At 40.4% G+C, this 20,765-nt stretch overlaps 1 protein-coding gene across 1 annotated transcript in view; it reads right to left on the bottom strand.

Moving 5' to 3' along the window:
• Positions 1 to 20,765, bottom strand: part of sdk2b (sidekick cell adhesion molecule 2b) — a 699,987-nt gene that overhangs the window by 146,324 nt on the left and 532,898 nt on the right. Inside the window, 6 exon segments of the mRNA XM_052032768.1 lie at positions 3,747 to 3,850; positions 7,201 to 7,402; positions 11,838 to 12,032; positions 13,027 to 13,125; positions 15,466 to 15,655; positions 17,957 to 18,072. Coding sequence (XP_051888728.1) covers positions 3,747 to 3,850; positions 7,201 to 7,402; positions 11,838 to 12,032; positions 13,027 to 13,125; positions 15,466 to 15,655; positions 17,957 to 18,072 — 906 coding nt within the window.

Here is a 20,765-nt window from a genome sequence, read left to right as displayed (position 1 = left end):
ACCTCTCATTGCCTTGGTGAAGCAGCCAGCATAATCAAAGATCCCACCCACCCAGGTCATTCTCTCTTCTCTCCTCTCCCATCAGGCAGAAGATACAGGAGCCTGAGGGCACATACCACCAGGCTCAAGGACAGGTTCTATCCCACTGTGATAAGACTATTGAACGGTTCCCTTATACATTGAGATAGACTCTTGACCTCACAATCTACTCTGTTGTGACCTTGCACCTTATTGTCTGCTTGCACTGCACTTTCCTGTAGCTGTGACACTTTACTCTATACTCTGTTATTGTTTTTTTTACCTGTACTACCTCAACGCACTCTGTACTAACTCAATGTATCTGCACTGTGTAATGAATTGACCTGTACGAGCGGTATGCAAGACAAGTTGTTCACTGTACCTCGGTACAAGTGACAATAATAAACCAATACCAATACCAATATATATGACCTATTTAACAGAGCTTACTTCATTCATGTTTTGCTGGGTCTTAAATTTAGTAACCTCCAGTGTGGAGATAAAACATTGTTCCTCCTTTCCCTTTTTCTAGTATAGTAACAAAATACCAAACACAGCTAAATTAAACAGAATTTGCACAATGCTTGAGTGAACAATTCCTGTTTCCTATTTCTTTTTTTCTCTTCCTCTTTAGGTTCTTTTGCATGTTACACTGTTCTTTGATTGACAGGATAAGCAGCCAAACTGCTCTCCAGTTTCTGCCAGAAGAGCTGCAAGAATCTGTGCAAGGAGAACAGGATACTGCCTCACCTCTGCTCCCCTGAAAATGGAACTCACACCTCTGATCAGGGACAGTTATCAACATTACCGAAGAAAGAAACTTTGCTTTATCAAATACATTGGGCAATACTAGAACTCCTTTTACAAATGCCTTGATGAAAAAAGTTCACCCCAAATAAATGAAAGAGACTGTCACTTGTCAAATAAATAATAGTAACTGAATATTTGAAATGTGTAGGAAGTTTTAAAAATATTTCATGGTAACACTTATTTGAATCTTGCATCTGATCTTAAATCTTTGAATTCCTCTGCAATTCATTTTTTGGGCCAGATTATGCATTTTTATCACAGTTTACGCAGTCATGGCCTGAAACATTTCCTGCATGAATGCCAAAACACATTTGTATTTCAGTCCAAAGTACTACTAACTTTTCACCCTTTTTCACCCATATTCAAACTGCAGCAGTAAATTCCATTATCTTCTAAAACTGTATCCTACAACTCCACAAGAATTCATATTTTGAAAAAGCATTCTGACTGCATTTTCTAAATAAAGGCTTATGCAGATAACTGCACAGTTAAATACAGCAACAAAGGCTGCTTTTCAATATCTGATTTTGCTCAGCTTGTGCTGGAATGTTAACTATTCAATAACCATGAAAATAAAGTGTTTGAATTATGCCCTTTCACCATTATTGTTGAATACTTCCTCCAGGGAGCAAAATAAAAATGAAATTCAACAAACTGGTCCTAGGAATACTGCAGCACAAGTTTAAATAATGTACTTTGAGCCACAGCTAATGATTCCACTTTGTCAACTGGCTGCACGTTTGCAAATTCTAATCTGGTTAAAAAACAACAAAAGTGGTAAAAAGACCAACTGTGCTTCAACTGAATGTGCTGTGAGAAGTAACAGGAGCAGTAAACAGAGAATGTGGAATCTTACTGATGACCAATTAAACCAAGGTCTTATCCCTATCCAGGGTTGGCAAAGAAGAAAAATAGGATCAAATTTGACTTTTTCATCCAGTGTAATCTAATTTAAATTTAATAAATATGCTTGCTGAGAGTTCGCTCCCTGATCTATCTGTGACTCGTGGAAACAGACCCACCACAAACAAGAGTGCACCAACAAAGATTCCTCCCTATGATGCTAATGATGAGTCATTTGAAACTATTTTCAAATGCATTTCGCTCACTACTATGGGTACCTTATTCCAATGTAACACCGTGTCATTTGCACAATACTTGGAAAAGTAACAGCTTGCCCAATCAAAAAAAACTCTTTATCTTCTTCTTTGTCTGAGATCAGAATAAATTCATCCGTCCCCTGCAGAGGCACTGTGCCAAGAGCATTGAAGTACTTTCATTGTGCTTCCTTCAATGCAGATGTGCATAATTCATGAGCACTGTCTTTCTCATGAGTAAGTCCCCTTCAACCAGAAGGGCTACGGAATATTGTAAAATGATCAACATCAGTAACTGGGGATGCAAATATAATTGTACCAATTGTATAAAAGCTATTTATCACCTTTTTTAAAATCTCTGATCACAGAACACCCTGAAAGAAGGAATACAAGGCACAGATATTATTGCTTGCATTGATCAGTTATGTGGTCAACCTCGTTGCTGCCAGAGGATATAGCTGGCAGTATGGCTGATAACAGGTTTATAGGTTTACCAACAGTTTACAGCTACCTTTTTGCAAGACATGCTACGTAACTACAATAACTTGCATTCATTCTGAACAGGATGACATCTCAAACAGACTTCACGTCAACACAATCAGGTGCAAATCAACATCAATTCTGAGGTGCACTCAGAAAGATTTTTCAAATGTGGGAGGTTGATGTGAGTAGTGGGCCTTTTCAAGGTCAAAACTTATTTCATGACATGAATTTAAATACCTCTGTTGTCCTGGCTAGATTTAAATTTGTACCTTGGATTATTGGCCAAGGTCTCTACAGACTAGTAATTTATCATTACGCCATTGTACCTACACATTTGTGAATGAGACAGTGGGAATAGAGAAGTCCTGCGTGGTTGCAAGATTGAGGGAGTAGCCATGAATACACATGAGATGTTTACAGAGAGGAACAGGTCAAGGGAGGCCAGTTGAATAAGAAAGTGGGAAGGAAGGCAAAATAAATTGAGATGGCAAGTGGTAGCTGAAGTCGTTAAACAGATTTAATGCCAAGTTTAAGGAAGTCCCTGGCTGCAGAGCTCTAATGTAAAGACAGCTAGGAAGTTCAAAAAGTAAAGCTAGATTTTGCAGCTGGGGCTAGGAGGTGTGAGTAAACATTATTTTGGAAACGTGATTGCATTTTCAAGTGAAATGTAGTAACATAGTGTTGCAATGGAGTAGGTAGCAGCACTGTTAAATGAAATACATTTGAAAGTAGCTTCCGATGACTCATCATGGGGGGGGGAGGTGGTGGTGTGGTGTGGGGGGATTTTTGCTGGTGGATTCTTTGTGGATCTGCTGCTCAGACTCACAAGCATGTAAATCAGTGAACTCTGAGCAGGCATACTCATTAAACGTTAAATAGATTACAATAATGGAAGAAATTAAATTTGTTTCCACCTTTCCCACGGACAAACCCAAAAGCTACATTAGACCTTGGATTAATAGATAATTGGTAAAATGCAACATTCTCTGTTCTCTACTGGAATACCATCTTAGATTAAGCATGAGGTGGTATTCAAACAATGTCTGATTCAGAGATTGAGGGAATCTTCTTCAGCACCAGTTGTTGGTGCAGAGGAAACAGAAATTTCAGAGCGCATTCCAGTAAAGGACCTATTTGAAAACATTAAGAATCAGTTGCAATCTGGGGACACTCGATTACTATCCAATACTAACTCAGGAATTACATTCATTTGGCATTTCACTGAAAACATTTCCTTGAATAACCCCCCTTTGAAATAGTTGGACAAAAAAAAATCACCAGAAACATAAAACTCTTTGTATTTCCTGCCCTGACCTTTTGGTTTAACCCGAAACTCACCTGCCTGCAGCGTTGTGACAGAATCAGACTCCTCACTATATTCACTGTCACCAATGTCATTAGTTGCTTTCACACGGAACTTGTAAGAAGTGAAAGGTTTTAGTCTGCAAAACATGACCAGATGTGATGTCACTAGGGTTCGATTAGTTAAATTAAAATTCTTTTGGAGTGACAACAGTAACTATACTTGAAAAATATTGTATTGGTTGTAATATGCTTTGGGAAGTCCTGAAAGGTTTGTGACAAAATGCTATATAAAGCTTTTTTCCCTTCAATAATGAAAACTTCACCCAAAATTTCTTGTCCATAGAAATTGTTAATTATGTATCTTCCCCTTTCAAAAATAATATAAATATAAATTTTGGCTGTCTTACTTGTCAACAGATGTTGATACTCTTTTAGACCTTTTACTTACTTTGTTGCTTTTTTTTGTACATTCTCTGAACAGCATACTTTAATGAAGATCCACGACGTAGATCTTGGTGAGTACTGAACCCACATTGTTTTCTGTGCAAGGATATTCCCAGCTTCTCATTGGCTGAACATTATTTGAAATTCATGGAGTTTGCTGCATGTTAATCTGCTCAGAGCATGATCTACCTTTACACAAACTTGCTTGATTTTTTTTCCAGTTTTGGTCTTAGAAAACTAGTTCTCCCATATTGATAATACTCAACAGCTCAGACTCAATGGGCCAAATGGCCCCTGTCCATGTCATAAGGAAATATGGAAATACATGTATTGTGTCCTGTGCTGACAGTATGAATGTGATTGGCTTACATCTGATTTTGGAATGCAAGAGTTATGAAGGATTTATCACTCATCTCTTTTTTCCCCCACACGTGCCTGATCCTTTTAGTTCTGTTTATATAACTGATGTGGCAATTCAAGTGCTTCTGTTTGTTTTAGTTACAACCAGAAGGGCTTAGTTTCCATTACATATTATTAACCGGCTGACTTCTGCAGGACTGCCACCACCAGCCTCTGTGCATCTAGCTTGGGAACACATTAATCAGGCTTTCCACTCCTAATTCTATTAACTATTATCCACTGAAAGTGTATCCATGTCAACTGGAATGAAAAGATTGTGCTTGGCTCTGCTGCCCCAGATACTTGAATAGACTCCAACTGACTTCTCACTATTCAGAGCCACGAATAACGAGTGGTCACTGCTGAGGTACCAGGTGGTAGCCAGGGGTTGTGGAAGCTGATCAAAATGACTTCTGGGGGAAGGGAGCAGAGAAAGTTGAAAAAAAGAAAAATAGCAACTCAGCCCTTTTATTTATCTTTAGCAACCATTCTGATTATTTTTTAAAATTATCATTTCATATCATGGGTACTTAAAGAAAGTAGCTTTCATGTACTCAAATGTCATATCTACCTTTCAGCTACTCAGTCTGAATCAGACATATTTTTGACTTCTAAGTAATGCTTAATTTAATGCAGTACTGATTAAATCATGATTTGAATGCAAACATAAACATTAAAATAAACAGATTTACACATCAACAATGCATCTTCTTTTCTGTAGTCTGCAAATTTGCTTTTATTTTCAGTCCTGCTATTTGATTTATTTCAAATGTGTCACATATGTCCAGATATATTAAATGCAAACAGCTGGGCAAGGTGCTGATGATTTTGAATCTTTTAAATCTTAACATTTCTTTCTAGTTAAAACCTGTTTAATTTGTATTTTTCTTGTGAATGCTGCTTACGTGATGCTTTGTTCCTGTGATGCTGCTCCAAGTAAGTTTTTCATTGCACTTGTGCATACATGTATTTGTACCTATGACAATAAACTCGACTTTGACTTTAGCTGCTATTGATTCTAATTGTTTTAATCTTTTTCTATCCTTTTCTGTTCCTTATAATAGTAACTGTTCTTCTTATCCTTTCCTTATCCTTATTTTAAAAGTTTATGTAGAAGGAATTTGCTTTGGGTGTTTGTGCTAAGGGAACAATATAATAGCATGTAAGTGTTGAACTCTGCTCCTGATAGCCAGTTCCATTGAACCACTACATGCTTATGCACTTCACTGCATGCTTAGAACATCCAACTAAAGACAAATATTTACTTCTACATAGTTTAGATGTACAAAGTGTTAAGTTGTCTTGGGGAAAGTTACAATGGTAGGGAAATCAACAAGATTGCCAAACAATGACATTTTAAACAAGTTGATTATCCGGTACATTATTTGGTCTCAGATCATGGTTAGAGATAAGGGTGCAATTTGTGTAATGGATTTGGAATGAACCAGCTGCTCTGAAGCAATCTTGCAGCCATGCTTGAAGCCTAACAATTCCTTACATGTCATTGCAGAACCAGGCTGAAAGCTACCATTAATAAGGAAAAGGATTATTCCTTTCAAACCAGAATTTAGAACGGCATTAGGATGCAATAGTAATGAGCAGAATGGAAGGAGAAGTTGAATGTGTGCATCTGTGACTAGAAATATTTAGAGGAGCAGGTCACATTTGTTAATAAGTGTCAGTAATTACAACAAAATAACCCCTGACTGCAGCTTTCCTGATTTAGTCACTTAGGGCAAACCTAGGTTTACATCCATGTCAGGAAGGTGCAACATTAAAAACATTAGTATAATTAACACAACGGGTGATATTTTATGGCTCTCTTCGCGGGTGGTCTGAGGTTAGCACAATAAGTAATGCTGTGCTTAATGTGGTCTGTCCCTAAGATCACGTCTTCCGGGTCTGGTTGTGAGAGAGTGTCTTAAATTGTCCTCATGTAAGGCCAATTAGTCACTAATTGCTGAGGAAGGTCTTGGTAGTTAAAAGTCTGCTGTTTTAAATAGGACGGGTTCTCTTCTCTGTTGCTTGTATTTCTATGCTTGGGAGTTCAAGATAATTTAGGCCTGGAAATTTTCCTGTCGGGAGTGTTTTGGTCAGTTGCTTTCTTACTTTTTCAAGTGGGGCAGATCTTCCAGACGTTTATCCCTGCTGGTAGGATGGTACGATTACTCCCACACAGTTCACTATCTGCTCATGAACTCGGAAGGGGGTTGGGAATAGGTCTGGGGAGGTTATGAGTGCTGATGCAGTAGGGTGGAGGGGGGGAATAGAGTGGAAGAGAATAAAGGAAGGCGAGTGTGGGGTTTGGGAGTTCATGGGAGAGAGGGTGAGGGTGGAGATGGGTGGGTTGAAGAATTGAGGACAACTGGGGGGGTCGTGGGAAAATGTAGGGAGGAAATCGGTGCAATGTAAGGCCAATTAGAAGCTAATTGCTGAGGAAGGTTTCAGTAAGTGTAAAGTTTTTATGAAAAGGGCAGGTTATCAAGATGAGAGAAACCAGCAGATAAAGGAATGACGATGTGTGAGATCTAAAGTTTGGTAGATACATGCAGAATACAGGTACTTCTTTTTATCTGCAGATATGTTTTCCAACAGAAGAAAATTTAACTCCAGCTTCATAAACAAAAACCAAATGATCACTTACCTGTCCACAAGATACGTGATAGACTCATGGCTCACAGAAGCTGAGTGAAGTGACCAGTTTCCATTGGGTAACTCCAGAGTTTGGATGGTGTAGTATCGAACTGGAGACAGCCCATCACTGCCTGGTTCCCAAGACAACAGCACGCTGCGCGACTGTACATCCTGCTGTTGTATGGCAGGTTTGCTGGGAGGTTGTGGGTGAGCTGAGGATGAAATTAAATTGTTGATCAAAAAATATTGTAGCATGGAGGAGCCCCTTCAGCCCATTTTATCTGTGCTGGCTCCTTGAAAGGGATCCCTATCCTCTGCTCTTTTTCCACAGCCTTTCAAATCTCTCCATCGTAGGTTTCTATCAAATTCCCTTTTTAAAGTTATGTTTGTATGTGCTTTCACCACAATTTTAGATGGTGCATTTCAAACCCAAAGAATCCCTCCAAACTTTCATAAATTTGCAGAAATTTTAGGAAATTAAATCAATGAAAAATTCCCTGGGGCATTGGCAGAAGTAAAATCTAATATAATTTTCTTTCAAAGAGTTGGAGACTGAAATATATTTTATCTACTCTGTTGTTTGTACTTTCATGTTCCCATTTGTTTTGAGCTCAGAATAGTTTAGGGCATTGTGTTTTTCTCCATGGAGTGTGCCACTCAGTTGCTGTCTCGTTTTTTGTTAGTTGCTACTTGTTTACCATTAGGGCAGATCTTCAAGATAATAATCCCTGCTGGTAGAATTAATCCTGCATGTTCTACCATCCAGGCAAGAACTTCCCTCGGAAGAGCAATATGCAAATTGAGTTCACATGGAGATGCAAGAGACGGCAGATGCTAGAGTCTGGAGCAACAAACAATTGTTATCCCATTATCAGCTTCCTTACTTATCAGATTACAACCCTGATAGTCTTTGTGTTCCTGCTTGTCACCCTCCAGCAGCTGTCTCCACCTTCTCCCTCCCCATCCTGGCTCCATCTTCCTCTTTCTTTGTCTGCCTCCATCTATCACTCCTCGCAATTCCACCCCTCCCCTGCCTGACTCGATCTGCCCATTATCCTTCAGCACCATGACTCCCCCTAAGTCTGCTAATCACTTCTGGCCTCTGTCTCATCACTCCCCCTCTCCTCTTCATACTGGCTATTTCCCCTCTCCACTCTCAGTCCTGATGCAGGGTTTCGACCTGAAATGTCAACAGTTCCTTTATCCCTCACAGATACTGCTTGACCTGCTGAGTTCCTCCAATGTGACTTCAACTGGAACTTTGAGAACAAAAGATGCTGTCCAACCCATTAGTCTACGACGAATTGAAATTCAATTTAAAGAGTTAGAGTATCAATGTTTTACTTGGGAATCAATAAACCAGCATTAATATTTGTGATATTGTGACCACAAATTAACACATCATCATTTCAATATGTTAGTTCTGCATTAATATAATTAAATAAAGATCTTAACTTTGGTTTGTGAGGCACTTTTGGCTCAACACAATATCTTGCAGCATGGTCATCCCCAACGCTGTCTCCCTGATATCAGAAAGATTGTGGGGAGAGAGTAGGGGGAGATTGGAGGACAGAGTGAAGAAGAGTTGAGAGGAAAATAGAGGGGTATAGGGGAGAGAGTGTCAGGAGAGAGGGTGTCAGGGGAAGGGGTTTGTGCTGAGGAAGTGGGGAGAGAGCTGGGGGATTGGTGAGAGAGTGAAAGAGCTGGCAGAGGTGGCAGGAGAGCCAGGGTGAGAGAATCAGAGGAGAGCATTGGGGTGAGTGTGGGAGAAAGGGGTGTGAACAGGAGACTGGAGAGGGGGAGACAGAAGAAGTGGAGGGGAGTGAGAGAGGATAAAAGATTGGGGGAGCAGCAGAGGGTGCAAGAAAGAAAAAGCCTGGAAAAGTTGGTGGGTGGGTGGGTGGGAGAGAGGAAGGGAGAGGGAGAAAGATATTATGGGAGAGAGAGTGCAATGAACTCCAGCAACTCTTTTGCCCCTTTGTTCCCCTCTCCCCTTGCTCTCTAACATTTCTGTCTCCTTCCCTGTCCATCCCTCACCTGCCCCTCTCTCCCCAACTCCGTCTCTCTCACCTTTCTCCATCTCTTGTTCTCTCCAACTAAAGCGCAACCTGTTTACCCGGCTCTTTGCTCCCTTCCTAATCGATATCCAAACTGATAAAAGGACATATTCTTACTGTGCAATTATAAATGTATTTGACAAGTAGTTATCATTAGCACAGTAAAAAGAATCAGTGCTACCAACAGAACAGAATTAGATTCATCCAGGGGTGTGAGGGTTATGGGACAGCTGGAAGTTAGTGGTAGAGAAAAACTCTTATTTTAAATTATACTGTTGGAAGTTGTTCAGGCAAAACAACTTCCAAAAGTTATTCCAAAAGTTCCACTATTGTATGATTAAAACCTTGATTACCTCATGATTAATTACCTGCATTTTTCTTAAATAGGACAACACCTCTGATTTTAACCAATCATTATGTCATATAAAGGCTACACGTTGTAGATTATAAAGCATAAGTGTTTCTTTCGTGCATTTTGATCTTTGAGGTCTCCAAATTTGTCCTTTTTAAGTTTATATCCAAATTCATATTGTTTAATATGAAATTTATTACAAAATGATAAGAAGGCACATGTTTTGAACCGCAGTAGATTCCAGAGATTGATACTGACAAAGGATTCCACATTTCTTTTCATCACTTGTACAATATAAACCCTTCATTGTATGGCTGGTTCAGAATAGACTTTAAGGACGTGAACCCATTGTAGAAAATATATTCTTTAGAGGCTAGAACTTGGATTTCCTTCTTATTCAGTGCACTAAATCGTTACTGCATTTAGTACAAACACTCAGTCAGGGGATTACTAATAGGATTGTGAAAATGGGAAGACTTACCTTTAAAAATAAATGGTCAGAGTGGTTTATACCTGGACTGCTGCATTAAAATGCAACCGGTGCAGTTCCAGATGGCAGCTGCCTGCTGAGATTACAGCTGAGAATTATGGGAAGAGGGTCACAGCCTTAAAGAACTCTCCACAGCGGCATTAAAGGGTTGCCACCGAGGTGAACATAAATTCACAGGAGGGGAGTAAATCTTTTTTATTTTCAAAAATAAACTTTATTCATAATAAAAAATATACACAAAGGAAGAACACAGTGCAAAATACAAAAGCTTAACATTCATGGTTGTTACATTCAGTAGTGTAAAGTGTAAGGAGAGAAAAAAAAACACACAAACATCGCACTACTGCCACTTATGTGGCTCCTTGGGGTGATACCTCTTTCATTGTTCGAGGGGCTTCCCCACCCTACTCAGCCCCTCCATGTGCGGTAACGGAAGGAGCCTGGACTGTGGTCCTTCCCCACAGAGCCTTAGCATTGGCTGCACCAAGCTTCAGTGCATCCCTCAGCACGTACTCCTGCAGCCTGGACTGTGCCAGTCTGCAGCATTCCCTTACAGACATCTCACCGTGCTGCAAGACCAACAAGTTTCGGGCAGACCAAAGGGCGTCCTTCACCGAGTTGATGACCTTCCAGCAGCACTTGATGTCTGTCTCAGTGTGTGTCCCCGGGAACAGCCCGTAGATCAGAGAGTCCTCCATCACACAGCTGCTGGGGACGAAGCGAGACACGGACCCTTGCATCCTTCTCCACCACCTCTTAGCAAATCTGCAGTCTGCAAAGAGGTGGGTGACTGTTTCTTCCCCACTGCAGGCATCCCGCGGACAGCGTACATTGGGGGTGATATGTCATCTGTAGAGGAAGGCTCTGACTGGGAGGGCACCTCTCACCGCCAGCCAAGTGAGGTCTTTGTGCTTGTTGGTCAGATCTGGCAATGAGGCGTTCTGCCATACGGTTTGGACTGTTTGTTCCGGGAACAAACCCACAGAATCCATAGTGTCCCTGTCCCGCATTCCACGCTGACCACTGCCTGATGGACTTGTGGTCAAAGATGTTTACCTGGAAGAACTCTTCCACAAAGGACAGGTGGTGTGGCAACGTCCAGCTGATTGGGGCGTTGCGTGGTAGAGGGGCCAGGCCTGTCTTCTGCAGCACCAGGGATACATAGAATCTCAGCACGTAGTGACACTTGGTGCTCACGTACTTGGGGTCCACACACCAACTGATACAACCATACACGAAGGTGGTCATCAGGATGAGGGCAACATTGTGTAAACTTTTGCCCCCATTCTCAGGGGATTTGTGCAGCGCGCAGCCACACCATCCCACCCCGAATCCTCCTCACAGATCAAGTCCTGTATTGTGAATGGCCCTGCACCACTTCAAGGTCTTGGTTCACTACTCATGCAGGGATTACAGTTGAACTGCCCTGTGCATGAACTAGAAAACCTGCAATATGCACCGTGAGATCCAGCAATAATATAATATGCACAGCACTGAAAACTCAGGCAGACTCTCGCTGATAATGGCATATTGGGATCATTAATTCACATATCTTTGTCGAGTTGTATGGAGTTTGCTCCTTATCTTACTGAGAGTTAATAACAGTTTGCAGGTTGCACATTTTTGTTTCAATTTCAGCAAAGTAGAAATGCATGCCACACATATTGATGACATCATCATGTGTGCAAATGGCACTCGTAAAACATTCATAAAAACTGCTGTAGTGCAGTTATAGTTTTCCTACTTACCTCTCTTTTCTGTTGTTACCACCAAGGCTTCTGCTGCTTCACCCCACCCTTTACGAGTCTGAGCTGTAATGCGGAAAACGTAACTGCATTCTGGCTTTAGTCCAGTAGCTGTATACTGCCGAGCACTTGGATTCAACACATCCACTGTGGCGGTGTTTGTGCTGCTTGTGTTTAACCGATAAGTCACTTGGTAAGCTGAGAAAAAAGTTGATTAAGTATCAGTTAATGCTAAAACAAACAGTTCCTGTGCTCTGCAACAATCTTCCTAAAATGATACTTACAATCTATAGTTTTCCAACTAGGTCTAAAAGTGAACCCATGGATGATGAAAAGGCAATAATTTTTCCTTCTCTGGATTCAATTTATAATGACGATAATACGGTGGAAATTTGTCTTGTGTTCGAGTATAGAGCAGGCATTTTCATATTGGCCGCTAGCGTATTGCCCCATTCGTTTCATTGACTGCTGCACAAGGCCTATGGGGGGGGGTTACTGAACTAATATTTGTTTTATGTTCGCAATCCTGAGAAATTTCTCTCCAATGTCTCTGCATTCATTTGTATTTGTTGAATTTATAGCATTTTAGTTCTTGCACTCAGTAAAATAATTATGCAATTATAACATTATTTTCATGTGGGCAGCTGAGACTTTGAGAAAATTATTATTTCATATAGATTCATATCAATACTTTCTTGCAGTTTTCTGGAATTGCAAAAGCATTTCATTTGGTCTGTGATACATTTAAAACATGAAAACTAATGTCATACATGTTTATTTGTCCACAGTGTGAGTTAATACAATATGGTTTTATGAATGTTAGTCTTATAGCTGTCATGGTTAGAGGGTTACAATTGTTATATTCAACATAGATATAACTCATGCTGCCCAGCAGTCTTTTAAATAGAATGTATTTTCTTGCAACACACATTCAGATATAGCATACTGCAGCACTTTATGAAGAGAGAAATAAGAGAAAAACATGCCGCTATTATCACATTTCTTTGTTTGGCTTAATGCTATATTTTCTCCACATGTTTTGCACATTGTGAGATAACTAAAGATTTTTGTAATTTTATGTTCTGTCATCACTTTCCCCACCCTACTCTCTTCCTATCATATCTATTAAAAAGGTTATTGCAAGTGTATGCATTACATTTACTCCAAGTTTCAGGAGTTCCATTGTACTTACCTAGGATGATGCCATTAGGTTCTGCTGGAGGCTGCCAAACTAGACGCACAGATGTTGTTCGAACCTCTGGAAACAGAATCCCTACAGGAGGTCCAGGCACTGAGAAATTAAAATGATTACAAAATTATTTTTGAATCTTAATTTTTTCACACGATAGTTGTATTGATTCAGGAGCTCTGATTGTGAATAAGGCTCTGCTTGGGCTATACATTGCCCTTAAAAACCACCTTACAGTCATTTCTTCAATCAGCTCTTTGCCTTGTTGCTAATTTTCTCTGATTTGCTTTCTGCAACCAACAGGAAATAATTAGCTGTCATATTCTTGCACCAGAATAAAATGTCAGGTAACAGGATAAGACTGGTCAATGGATCAATGAACCTGTGCTTTATCCTGTCAGATCAGGGCTTACAAGTAAAATCATGTTGTCTTTTAAGGAGTCACTCCTAACACGAGAAGAGAGAGTAAAATACTTACAATGTGAAATTAATACTTGTTTGAAAAAAGTGTGTAACTAAAATGATACAACTGAATGTAGCAGGCATCAAAAAAAGAGTACTATAAGGCAGTAAAGGATTAAACTACATCTATTAAATTTTCTTCAAAACAACAAATTTCACGTCATATAAGTCAGTGACAACAAACCTGAGGAACAAAGGATGCAGATGCTGGAATTGAGATGAAAAACATTATGATGCTGGAGGAACTCAGCAGGCCAGGCAGCATCCGTGGAGAAAAGCAGGTGGTCCACGATTTGGGTTAGGACCCTTCTTTAGGACTGAAGATTGGAAAAGGGGTAGCCCAATATATAGGAGGGAAAAGCAGAGCAGTATGGGTAGGGTACGGGTTAGGAAGTTGTGGGCTGCCCCCAGAACACTCTACGCAAAAATGCATTTCACTGTGTGTTTCAATGTACACATGACTAATAAAGATATCTTACCTGATTCTGATTCATATCTCTACAACCTAAGTCATATGGTTTTTGATCTAAATGTCACCATGACACCATCCAATAACAGTTAGATCCAGCTACTAGCAACAAAACGCAAATTTAATTACTCCACCGATTCACTTCACACCATTTCTCTGTTAGATCAGTGCTGGCTCTGTCCACATTGCTTTTACAAATCAGATAATGCCCTATATTGATAAACGCATGGACATGAGTCCAATTGTAAAGTGATGGCAATTATAATTTTGTTGACAGCATTAGAAATAAAGGTTCATGTTGTCCCTTGACTTGCATTGCATAAGTTTAAACCTCAGGGGATGGATGTTAAGACAGTAACAGTAATCAAGAAAATTCCATCATCCCTGCCTAGAAATTGCTCCATTTTTGGGTGGCACAACAGCGCTGTGGGTAAGCTGAACATTGTTATTGAAGGTTGCAGGAAGAGCGAGATCTTCATCTTTGGTATTCACAGGAACAGCATTGTTGGGTTTCTTTAACACTACGTTGAAACTGATATTGCTGTATTGCAAATTCTCATAATCTTCAGCATGTGGCACAGGCAGAGTGATCCCTGAAGCCAGATCTCATGAATGTACCACAATGAAAGCAACATTTTCCTAGTCACTGGGGTGAGTTATTACTGAACAAATGGAGGCAACAATGATCGTTGGGGCTGGGAGAGCCCTCTTAGGGAGTCAAAAGGATCTGGATAGGTGTCCACTGGAGGCATGAACTCCATGCAAGGAGACCACAGAGACTTCCCTGGGCTACAGCCAGGCACTTGTGGCAGGAGGTTGCCAGGCAGGTCCCTGTAGGGGGACGAGTGCAGTCTTTGAATGCCCGCACTTTGGAGAAGTCACAACGCAAGCAAATAGGAATTGCCACTGTCCCTGCTCCTGTGGGTTGATATCTCTTTTCCTTGGAGCATGGAACTCAGGTTACTTCACAAATGCAGCAGTAGAGATCTGCAGCCAGGAAGGGTTCTGAGGCTAGGATACTGAAAATGGCCATGTTCCTGACCTCCATGGGTAAAGAAGTCTAGGCACATATGAGGTGGTACAAGATCATAGAGAGGGCAAAGTGTGCAGGTTGGATTTTGGCCCTTTAAATAGCATGGTTTCAGGGGAACTAGGTTAATGAATCCTGGTTATTCTGTGACTAAATAAAAACTTGTTTTCTTCAACCAGTGAGGTTGAAAGTTTTACTGTTAACAAACTTTGAGCATTACACTACTGTTGGCTGTTTACTTCTCTTTTTCGCATGGCAGAAAAAAAGAGAAAATGAAAATTCCACTGACAAGTGAGGAGATGAGTTTCCCAATATCTTTTCTGCAGGTAAATGCAATTTTCATTGGAAGAATTCTGCATTTGTGGAGTTGTGTGAATGAGATCATAGCCCGTGTTTGTCATCAGCAGCCCAGCTGACTGAAAATTTAAAATGGAGTTTATGATCATTTATCTACTTTATTTATCACTGCAAAAATACCAACCATCATCCAGGGTTCTCTCAAGAATAGGTGGGAAGCTTGGCATTCCATCTCCAATTCTGGTAAAAGCAAGGACTTGGATTTCATACAGCACATACTTCCCTAAGTCAACAAGTTGAACAGCATGTGTAGAGTTGCCTTCAATGGTCTTGAACTTCATAGGAGCTTCTAAGTCCTTCTCCTTGTAAAGGACCTACATTCAAACATAGTAAAGTGCACACACAGTATGAGAAGAATTCCAAAAAGAAATATTCCTGTTCATTTTTCATAAAGTGAATGACAGCGTCTTCCATTTTATCGTTTATAAAGCAAACCCAGCATTTTTATCTCTCCCGTGAGAAGGCTATGATAGTATATGAAGGTGTTTGCAGATTTTAAGTTGACTTCATTGTGAAAACAATATTAGTATCATTGTGCCTCGATGGATGAAAATTTCTGTGGTCATCAAGATAAAGTCATGTAGAACAGATAAAAGGATACAACGGTGCAGATTTGAACTCAGCATCAGTAAAATGCAACATGATTGGGTACATGTAAACTCAGACAGTTTCTAAAAAAAAATGTGACTTTGTTCAGACTTCTGTACAGGATATTCCTTTGTTTCTGTCAAAAATGCTCGCAATGTTTGTGGTCTCTCCATTTAATATTGCTGGTTTCTTTCTATGGAATCATGCCCACATGGTTGAGACAATTTACTTTGTTTCACAAGATTCTTGGAGGCAGAATCTAATCATGTCTGCACACCTTTTCTTAATGGAAGGCAAGAGGTTAAAAACAATTTTGCAAGGCTGTCCACATCATTCTAAGGTAACTTGAGAAACATGGAGACATAGAGAGATACAGCACTGAAACAGGCCCTTCAGGACCATCAGCCACCCATTTACACCAATCCTACATTAATCCCACTCTTTTCTTCCCCCACATGCTCATCAGCTCCCCCCAGATTTCATCGCTCACCTACATATTGAGGGCAATTTACAGTGACCAATTAACCTACCAACTCACACATCTTTGGGATGTGGGTGCAAACCACAATACCTGGAGGAAACCCACACAGTCACAGGGAGAATATGCAAACTCCAAACACACAGGTCAGGATTGAATCTGGTCTCTGGTACTGCGAGGAAGTGGCTCTACCAGCTGTGCCATTGATCTCCCAGGAACATTTGATACCATCCAGGGCTCAAAGGATTACCCAGCATCTGGGTTGGAGCCTAAAGCAAGCTGCATGTGCCTCTGAGGAGCTTAACACCTGGTATAGGTCCCTTCCAGGAGACTGGCTGCCCAGCATGGAACAACCATTGGGTGCATTATCAGATCTAATAAGATCTTATTTTATGGTTTGCTCTGGAGCCAGGAGGAGCAAGTGTACTTTGTACTACTCATGAAGGCCACTACCAATTGGGAAACCATGTCCTCTTTCTTCCCTTTCAAACTGGACTATCCCAAAATCCAACTGCCAATAAGCAGAACAGCCTGAAATTGGATGCAGTTCACAAGATGAAGGAGCAGAAGTAGGCCATTCGGCCCATCGAGTCTGCTCCGCCACTTCACCATGAGCTAAACTATTCTCCCATCTAGCCCCAATTCCAGGCCTTTTCCCCATATCCCTTGATACCCTGACTAATTAGATACCTATCAATCTCCACATTAAACACCCCCAATGATCAGGCCTCCACAGCTGTATGTGGCAACAAATTCCATAAATCCATGAGCCTCTGGCTAAAGAAATTTCTCCACATCTCTGTTCTAAATGGGTACCCTCTAATTCTAAGACTGTGCCCTCTTGTCCTGGACTCACCCACCATGGGAAACAACTTAGCCACATCTACTCTGTCCAGTCCTTTCAACATTCGAGATGTTTCTATGAGGTCCCCTCTCATTCTTCTGTACTCCAATGAATACAGCCCAAGGACTGACAAACACTCCTCGTATGTCAGTTGTCATATCAGCTGCTTCAAGAGGCAAATTCAGCAATGGCAGCTTGCCAACATTGAACAAATGGGAATGAAGAAGATTAGAGCTTCCTATAAGTACATCACCTTCAGGAACCTGTAAACAGGCTGCAAACAGTTTTCAGCCCATTTAATCCACAGAGATGGCCTGGTTTGCGGCCAGGGATTTTCTGTCATGGAATGTGGCCATAGCTGGCACTTAAAGTCCATTCATAATTAGTGGTTATCCACTTTGTTGAGCTGCCAAATTATTTATGATGAAGACACCCTCATAATGCTGTTAGATAATTCCAGGATTTAGGCCAGTGATGGAAAAGAGAAGACAAGACAGAAATGTATCCCAGTGAAGCATCTGGCCCCAAAACATCTCAGACCTCTGCCTCACTGAAACTTTCTCTTAGTGATTTGTGTTTATTCCAGAAAAAGATCAAAGAATCAAATCCTTAAATATATTATTACATTTATGCTCTTGTTTGTAAGCCAATTTAAAATGCTTCACTTGTATAAAGCTTTAACAATCAGGATTAATATCAGCTTGCCTTATAGCCAAGGACAAGTCCATTACGGTTCTGTTGCGGAACCTCATTCCACTTGACCAGGATGCTGTTTGAGTTGAGAGCAAGGGAAGAAACGTTTGTTGGTCCTGAGGAAGGCACTAAAAATATAAAGAAAATAATTATACATGGAACAAATATCATTATACAGCCCCAATGCCATCTCAACAATTCTAAAAGCACTGACAGAAGCTACGAAAATATCATTAGCTAAAATCACAATAATGTACTAAACCCAGGCAAGAACAAAAGAAATGCCATAAACGAAGGTTGTTCCCTGAGTTTTCCCATTCCTGCACCCAAATACATTTTGAAGCCTCCTCACTGTCTCTGTTTAATTCCCTCTCCAGTTATCAATTGGGCTTTTTGGAGCCTTTGATTTCATCTTTCCTTCTGAAGAATTCAGCTATCAACAATGCTATATAATATTGTTAAGGGAGAAAGATTGTAATTTCTGAATATATAGTTTGCTGATTTTTGCTTGTTTTCACTTGTTATGCTTGTTATAATCTAGAAGTAACATTCTGGTTCATCTCCTTTCTACTTCATATACTGTATATCAATCATTTCAACCCAACCACCTCCATACTATAAGCCAAAGTCAAAAATATTTACAAGGTCCTGCACTAATTACTAAAAATGTCTGGATATAATGGTGAACTCTGCCCATATTCCTGGAGCCATGACTGGCCTTTGCTTTGCAATCCTCTCCAATTATCAGTTGGGTTTCCTGGAAAATTAATTTCTTTAGAGATTAAATATTTAAAAGGAAAAAATAATATGCAATGCCACAAGTCAATAATAATTTTCCAGTTTTTGCTGAGCCATTGAAACTCATGCTGGTTTGCATCCTGACTCACTTCCACAGCTTTCACCATCCATCTCCATGCTTGCTGTAGACAGGAATTCCAGTCCTGATAGATTTGTAAGACCTGAAAAGCCAGCCCATGGTGTGAGGCAGGTTTGATTATCTGGAGCTGCTACAGTAACACCGATTAAATGACGGGACAGCAGTGTAAGGCAACTTAGAGAAGAAAGAGGGTACAGAGGTCAGAGAACTTTGTATAAGACAAGATCAATTGGGGTTATTTTCTTTAGCATAGAGAAAGCTGAGGGGAGACTTAACAGGGTGAGCGAAAATAATGAAGGGCCTGTACAGAGTGAATAGAAGGCATATATTTCCCAGAGCAGAGATATTAATAACCAGGGATAAAAAATTAGGGAAATATGTAGAAAGGTTCGAGGTAAGCCAAAGAAAATCACACTCACACAAGGGGCGATGAAGGTGAGAAATTCATTCTCTTAAAAGTATGGTGGAAGCAGAAACTCTCATCAGATTTAAAAGGTGCCTTTTAGTGCCAAGAAGTTCATGTGAACATTTTTGGAATCAGGGCAGTGGCAATATTGGGATGATGGTGAATTGGAATCAGGAGACCAGGAATACTCTGTTGATAATGGTGGGTGGGTGGGGTGGGAAGGTGGAGAGTACATTAGAAACTGGGAATGTTTGGGTTGATTATTGGGACACCAGCAATTTTGGATGGGAGGATTGTGGGGAACCAAATTAGGGTGTGGGGGGGGGAAGAGGTGGAGTCCAGGACTCAAGCAATGTGTGGGGTTGGGCTGAAGGGGTGAAAATTAGTGCAGAGTGGGCCAGTGGTTGATGGGATAAGAATGAAGGGAAGTCATTGATTTGCTATAAGGTGTCCCAGACCAACACTGAGCTGGAATAACCTGGTTGTACAGGGATTACCCAGTGAAAGGCCCCCTGGGACAATGTGGTCTAATTTCTTCAGCAGTGCTCCAGAAGTACATTTAAATCACATTAGAGTACAAGGGGGACTTATACCAAGGAGGTTCAGATCCAATTTCTGGAGGGACTTAAAGCAACCTGGAAATTGTTGTCATCATGTTTTACTCAAAGTAAATATTGATTTTCAATTATGCTAAAGATAGTGAGGTGGTGCTGAGCATTGAGCAATTAAATTTTTAGGCACTAAAATACCATAAAGTCAAGGCAATGGACAGAGAGGTTGGGAAGCAAGATCAGCCTAAATATCTCTTTGTCAGCTGAGATGAATAATCTTTTTCTTTGCCATAAGTTTTTATGATTCTATAAAGAACAGAAATGTTGGCTCATTCTCTTCGAGCACTGAGACCACTGTAATATCCATGCTGCTCAAGCCAGAGATCTAACCTGGGGCCTCTTTACTGCACATAGCTCAGCTAATTGCTGGTTTAAACAACCCAACTTTCAGCAAAACTTTGAGTATTTTGAAAGTGAATTTTACTAACACAGATAAGTTTCAGAGAAATTGGGTTGCAGGAAACCTGATAAAACAGGATTCCACTTGCAGAAGAGGACAAAGAGAGAATATTGTCCCTTGACGACCTCTGGTATGTGAGGTGCCCTTTCAAAGTGATAGCTGTTTCTTCCTCCACAAATGATAGACTTCCTCTATTGACAGCTTTCTTTTAAGAAATTTAGGAATTGCAGTTTTTTTTTTGTTTTTGTCTTACAAGATGTGGTCTGGGGAGCAGATTCATAATAGGTGTTACTTAAATAGCAACCATTTGCTTCATCTATTCAATATATTGCAGGCTACATGTGATTTGAGCTGCTCATAGTAAATAACTATTACAGATAAACCTAAAAAAAGGCAAATGGATAATATATTCAGCAGATTCCATGTTTTATTCTTCACAACAAATCATATCTTTCATACATACTTCAAAAATGCTGCCCAGAGAACTTGTATACCTGCTGATAGCGAAGATATAGCACCAATGAAGC

Source organism: Pristis pectinata, chromosome 18, assembly GCF_009764475.1.
Source record: "Pristis pectinata isolate sPriPec2 chromosome 18, sPriPec2.1.pri, whole genome shotgun sequence".
Classification (NCBI taxonomy): domain Eukaryota; kingdom Metazoa; phylum Chordata; class Chondrichthyes; order Rhinopristiformes; family Pristidae; genus Pristis; species Pristis pectinata.
This window is presented reverse-complemented; position numbering and strand designations above follow the sequence as displayed.